The sequence below is a fragment of the Bison bison genome, unplaced genomic scaffold, assembly GCF_000754665.1.
Source record: "Bison bison bison isolate TAMUID 2011002044 unplaced genomic scaffold, Bison_UMD1.0 scf7180017846502, whole genome shotgun sequence".
NCBI lineage: Eukaryota > Metazoa > Chordata > Mammalia > Artiodactyla > Bovidae > Bison > Bison bison.
The window spans coordinates 8,294-14,688 of NW_011477075.1; the positions used below are offsets into that span (position 1 = coordinate 8,294).

Consider the following 6,395-nt stretch of genomic DNA (forward strand, 5'->3'; position numbering starts at 1 on the left):
TCTCCTGTCCCATGCGGGTCTCCCAGCACTGAGGGACGAAGAACAGGTCAGAAGGACCTCAGGACCCTGTAGACCCAAACAGCTGAGTCTCCAAATTGCAAGAGTATGAGACTCTATCAATACTTTATCTGGGGGGGCGGGGGTCTTTCTTCTTTTTAAAAATCCATACCCCTGTCCTCATGGGGAAGGTATTCTAGCACCACAAGCTCCTCTTTCCTCCCAAACCAAGAATCTGGGACCCACCGGGCTGTTCCTTTCCTTCAAGGACCCAGGAGTCCCCGCATCCTCACCGGAAGTTCTTTGTAATTATAGTCACAGGTTTTGCACCTCTCATCCTCCGCATCACCCCCGCAAGTGATCTCATTCCAGAGAGAGAAGAGCAGGACTAGCAGGGAGACCAGGCGGAGAGACACTGTCCTGGCAAGTGGAAAAGAGAAAAAGGGCATCAACACTGATGGAGCGCCCACCACGTGCCCGGATTCTCCTGTGTGGAGCGTGCTCACAGTTCTCCCCACTTCACAGATGAAGAAAACTGGGGCTCAGTGACAGGAGGAGTCGGGATCTGAATCCAGATCCCACCGGATCCCATATCTTGACGATGTCAGTCTCTTATTTGGTAGAACCAATGTCCCTTGGCCAGACCCAGCCCACGCCAGGAATCCAGAACCTGAGTAGGATAAAAACGATCTGGCGACTCCTGGTGTAGCCCTCCAGGGGTGCAATGAGCTTGAACACAGGCGGCAGCACGAAGTTGACCACGGAGATGAAGATGGACGGAAGGTAATCCACCACGAGCTTCAGTACTGGCGTCCGCTGGATAAGAGGCTTGTCCTAGGAGGGAGGGTGGGCCAAGAGAAGAGGCTCCGCGGTCCTGCAGGGGCCATGCCTACCATTACCCTCCCCAAGCCTCTTCTTCCTTCAGCACCACCACCACCACACACACACACAGACCCCAATCCTTCCTCTCTGAGATTCCAAGAATCACAGGCTTCAGTCTCTTCCACCCTTGGGAAGGTAGGTTCCAGGGCCTTTCCTCCCCCAGGGCCCTCTGCACCTGCAGGTCCACAGTGGCCCCGGTAGCCCAGTAGATGCCGTAGAAGGCTGCCCCCAGGAGCGCCAGCACCACCAGGTTGAGCAGCAGGCGCACCGACCACAGCCTGGCTTGTTGGCCCAGGGTCCGCACCGCAGCCCTGCGCCGCACTCTCGCTTCCTCCAGCTCCACCTAAGGCCGGAAGAGACGTCCACTTGTGTTCCATTGCCCCAGGTCCAGCCTGCAGTCCACGCTCAACGGAAACTGATGCTGCATCGGCTCCCTAAGAACATCTATAGTCCTGGTCCCAGCCCATCCAAGACCCTCCAGGTTGACAATTCAAAACTGACTCCGCCCTTCCAACGCCCCGCCCAACACATCAAGCTCCTCCTAGGGCCCGCCCAGCACTCCTGCCTGGCCTTTGGAGTTTCGATTCTACTCTGCCAAGCCTTTTCTGGCCACGCCCTGCTCTTAACTGTGAACTGAGCTAGCTTTTTCCTGTACCCTTGACGGCAGGCATACCTGTAGTGGCCTTCAGCCCTTTTCCCTCAAGGCCCGCCTCCTAAGAAGAAAGCTCCGCCCAGCATCTCTCTGGAGGCCCCATCCCTGGCCCAGGCCCCGCCCATTCTGTCAACCCCGCCCCCTCGGGTGCCCCCTGCTCAAAGGGCCCGGCCACTAAGCGCACCTGCAACTCATATAGGATCAGGCGCTGGCGGAGTCTCACGTGGACCTCCCCGCTGAGTCCAAAGTCCCAGGCGGAGAACACGCGGTGGCTGTAGCGGGTCAGGGCCTCTGACTCAGCCAACAACGTCTGCTTCAGCCCAGACACCGAGCTAAGAGAGGGGAGAACCGGGAGATGGAGCGTAGGCAAGACATCCGTGAGCAGGGGGACACCCCTCCCGTCTTATGGGGCAAATAGGGATAATGAACTCTGAGACACAGGGCATTTGGAGAGCTGCTACCTGATGGAGACACATCCAGTCATTGATGCCAAAGACTAAAGAAGAGATTCAGAAACAGACCTGGAGGACACACCCCCGAAGGGAGAGACAGAAACCTAAGAGATAAGACCGGCTCTCCCAACAGAAGGAAACAGAGGCCCTGGAGAGAGAGATTCAAAGGGGAGACTGAGACCCCAAAGTGGCAGAGAGTCCAAGAAAGGGGGACAAAGACTCAATAAGAGAAAAGGAGATGGGGAAAGTTGGGTTCCAAGGAGAGGCCCAGAGGAAGGAGGGAGCAGGTAGAGACTGGAGAGAGGGGGACAAAGACCTAGGGAGGGGACAGAAAACCCGAGAAAAGGACTAAAACAGAAAACGGTACAAAAAGGCTCTACATCCACCTTCACCACCCCCGGTGCCAGCCCCCATCACCCCCCAAGTGCACCCACCTGCCCTCCTTGCTTCCACCTGTGCCCTCTCGCCCGGCCCCCACATATGCAAATGCATACTCAATATTCCCTCATAATCTACTGATCCAAAACTGCACCCTGGATATTCCCCGCCCAAAGCCTGCTCTTTCTACAGCCCTCCCCATCTCAAATGGCAAACACCTATAGTCATTCTTTTCTTGTTTGTTTTGAAGCCATTTGTTATTATTTTGTTTAATTTCTGGCTGTACCCTGCGGCATTCAGGACCTTAGTTCCCTGATCAGGGGTTGAACCTGCGCCCCCTGCAGTGGAAGGCAGAGTCTTAACCACTGGATGGCCAGGGAAGTCCCAACACTGGAGTCATTCTTAACTTCTATCATTCACCACATCCCTCTTCTAATTATTAGGGAATCTTGCGGGCTTTAGCCTCATCATATATAGAGTCTCCTTTTATATAAAGAACAAAATGGGCCAAAAGCAAGCTATAGTGTTAATACAAACGACGGTGATTGGGGGCTGGGCAACCTCAACCATGATCACCCTCTAATATGCCATACAATCCACTCATGGTCTATTGCTTATTACTTGTCTCTCCTGTTAAAATGTCAGCTCCACCGGGACCAACCAGACTCTGTTGGGTTTGTTTGTTTTTTTTTGGCTCTGTTTTGCCAAATGCCTAGAAAAATGCTTGACACATAGTATCTGCTCAGTTAATATCTATCCCTGAGTGAATGAATCACCCCTGTTTATTTCCTATTCAGCCACTCTCCCCTCCAGAAAAGATGCAATTAATTTCCTTGTTTGTTTAATATCTTTCCCTCCCCACTAGACTAAGTCACAGGAGGGAGACATCTCCCATCTATCCTCGGCCTGGAGCCAGTCATGAAGCATTTTAAAAATCCGATTGCAATTCAAGCAGAGAGAAAGGGACCCCGCAGCAGAGCGAGACTCAGGCCTATGGAGGAGGGCGCTCCTCCCACCGCTCCTCCCCGCCACGGTCCAGGGGATCTGGGTGCAGGAGTGTCACTGACCGGTGAAGGATGAGCAGCAGGTAGAGGAGGCCAATGGCAAAGGCAGCGCACAAGTAGGTGATGGCCAGGTGTGGGCGGGGCGGGTAGAACCCGTAGAAGAGAGGAGACCATTCTAGAAAACCCTGTGGAAGGAAAGGCAGGACAAGGGGGTTCAGGAAGTGGGGCCACCAGAGTCAGGGGTCCCTGAGGATACCGGGACCCAGCACACACCTCTCCAGAGAGCAGGTTGAAGAGCTCGGTGGCGAAGGTGACCAGGCCGTGGGAGCCGGGGTTGTAGGAGCCGCAGGGCGAGGAGGCGTTCGGGGCAGGGGGGCCCGGGGGAGTCCCCTCCAACCAGGTGGGCAGCAGAATCATGCAGGCCGTCAGCACCGAGGCCAGCACGTTGAGAAGCAGCAGGAAACGCAGCAGGGAGAAGTAGGACTCGGTGCCAGCGCCAAACTGTCCTGCAGGGGGCAGCAGAGAGGCCGCGGGCTCCGCTCCCAGTCCGGTCCCGGCCCGCCTCCCTCCGACCCGGGGGTCCAGACCCCACACCTCCTCCCCAGACCCGAGGGTCCAGACCCCAGCCCCTCCTCCCTCAGGACAGGGAGTCCAGTTCTGCCCCAAGTCGCCAGCCCAAACCCCATCCCCCGTACCCCCGATCCTCTTCAGCGTCCACGCCCAGGGCTGCAGGGAGCGCAGGCCTTCCCGCACTTTCTCCTTGGACCTCCGAATCAGCCGAGTCCATTGGGCCCCTGTGGACCCCGCGCCCTGGGCCACTCGGTCCCTGGCAAGCCTCTGTCTGGGGGGGAAACAGAGTCAGAGACAGAAAAGTAGCGGCCTGGCCGTCCCGCATGGAGACCACCAACAGGTGGAGGCAACCCAGCCACTGGGTGAGGAAGCAGGCTTCTGGGTGTCCCTAACAGGGGGTGCTCTGTAGCAGTAAAAAGGAGCACACCTAACACTAAGCATAAGACAGGAAACACAGACTACAGGGGTCGATTCACAGAAAGACCCAGAGCAAGCACGGTGTTCAGGGGTGCACACACAGATGGCGAAGCTGTGAAGAAAAGCGAGGAGGCAATCCTCTGCAGAAGTCTGGGAAGGAGATGGGTGGTGCCCCATCTGGTGGTGGTGCCCCAGGTGGAAGTTATCTGGATCCTTGCTTTGGGAAAACTGTAAGCCATTGCATGATGTCTCATGCACTTTTCTGTAGGCAAGTATCATCATAACGTTAAAAAAAAAAAAAAAGGTAGGTGTGATATTGTGACTTATAATAAGAAACATATTTCATAGTATATGATATCCCATGTGGAATCTAAAAAAATTGACCTGAGAGTTCCCTGGCAGTCCAGTGGTTAGGACTCTGTGCTCTGACTGCTGAGGGCGGAGGTTCAATCCCTGGTTGGGGAACTAAAAATCCCACAAGCTGCACGGAACAGTCAAAAAATGAAACAAAATGAAGTGAAATAAAAAAACTGAACTTAGAAGAGAGTAGGATGGTGGTAACCAGGGGGTAGAGTAGGTAAATGCTGATGTTGGTCAGAGTACAAGCTTCCAGTTAAAAGATTAATGAATTCTGGGAATTTAATGTAGAGCTCCATGATCATAGCTCATAATGCTGCACTGTATACTTTTGCCAACAGAGTAAGTGTTCTCACCACAAAAAAACAAACAGTAATTATGTGACATGGTGGAGGTGTTAGCTAGCACACGGTGGTAATCATTTTGCAACATATAAGTGTATGTGTAACACTGTACACCTTACACTTAGAGATGCTATCTGTCAATTGTATCGAAATAAAGCAGGGGGCGGGGAGGACTTCCCTGGAGGTCCAGTGGTTAAGATAAGATAAAATAAAAAGAATTATATTATTTGGTCTTCTTCCTGTTAGCACAGAGTTCCTAAAGGCTAGAATTTCCTAAGTGGTGAGAGTGATAAAGGTGTCTTTTTTATGTGAATGAGGTTCTATCTCCAGGTAGATAGTGTTACAGTTGAGTTGTGTTGTTGGACACCCAGGTGGAGTCAGAGCATTGTCTGGCATGAGGGAACCTCCCCACACCTCGGGACTGGTGTCCAGATTATATAAGGAGCAAGGGTCAGTGTCAAGGGTCACCTGAGGAGCACCCAGGGCCGTTCTCGGAAGGGCCTCTGGCTTACTTTTACTGCTGTGCCATATGCATAGTAACTGTTGAACAAGAGACCCAGCTTTCACTGCATCCTGCAAATTATGTAGCAGGACAGGGGAAAGAAAGATGTAACAGAGTGGTAGGAGGCAGAGACTGACATAAAGCTCAGAGAGAGAGAAAAACAGTGAACAACAGATTTCAGACAGAGGCAGTCAGGCTTGGAGGGAGAAAAGACAGAAGACACAGAAGCTGGGGGAGAGAGAGCACAGGAATCCTGCAGACAGGACTCCTTGGAGCCTGAGAAGCATCAACACTGACGGGAGGCAAGGAAACCCAGAGGGGCAGCTGGGAGAGGGGCAGGGACAGACGGGCGGCCAGAGAAGGGGGTGGAGCGGCTAGCCGGGGGAGGAGGCCAGGCCTGGCGGGGGCCTCACCTGTGTGCCCGCCTGGCTGGCATGGGCCACGGCAGTTCCCGGGAGGCGCCGGGCTCCGGCTGCTCCTGAAGTGCGGCGTCTGCGGAGGTCTGCATGCTCCTCCATGCCTCCTCGTCCTCAGCCTCCTCAGACCCCCAAGGCAGCACCCCAGGGCCTCGGTACCGAAGGGTGGCAGCGCTGGGCAACTCATTCAGCACAGAGGACAGTGACAGGCCTGGGCAGGAACGGGACGCGGGGTGGGTCCGGGGTCCAGGCCGGGAAGTGCAGACACTCGCTCCTCCTCCGTCAGACGCAGGGGTCCAGGCCCTCAGCCCCTCCTCCTCCCTCAGACCCGGGGGGCCAGACCCCCTGCCTTCCCCCTCAGACCTGGGAGTCCGGGCCCCCAGCCCCTCCTCCCCCCCTCAGACCCGGGGGTCCAGACCCCCCG

General features: G+C 55.0%; 1 protein-coding gene across 1 annotated transcript in view; it reads right to left on the reverse strand.

Annotated features, from left to right (window-relative positions):
- The window catches only part of TMC4 (transmembrane channel-like 4), a gene marked incomplete at its 5' end in the record, with an annotated part of 8,249 nt that extends 1,915 nt beyond the window's left edge, over nucleotides 1–6,334 (reverse strand). The window contains 9 exons of the mRNA XM_010839947.1: nucleotides 8–28; nucleotides 291–417; nucleotides 668–831; nucleotides 1,055–1,222; nucleotides 1,716–1,863; nucleotides 3,429–3,550; nucleotides 3,639–3,871; nucleotides 4,061–4,206; nucleotides 5,969–6,334. Coding sequence (XP_010838249.1) covers nucleotides 8–28; nucleotides 291–417; nucleotides 668–831; nucleotides 1,055–1,222; nucleotides 1,716–1,863; nucleotides 3,429–3,550; nucleotides 3,639–3,871; nucleotides 4,061–4,206; nucleotides 5,969–6,334 — 1,495 coding nt within the window. The remainder of the gene's footprint in view (nucleotides 1–7; nucleotides 29–290; nucleotides 418–667; nucleotides 832–1,054; nucleotides 1,223–1,715; nucleotides 1,864–3,428; nucleotides 3,551–3,638; nucleotides 3,872–4,060; nucleotides 4,207–5,968) is intronic.
- Nucleotides 6,335–6,395: the final 61 nt, after the last annotated feature.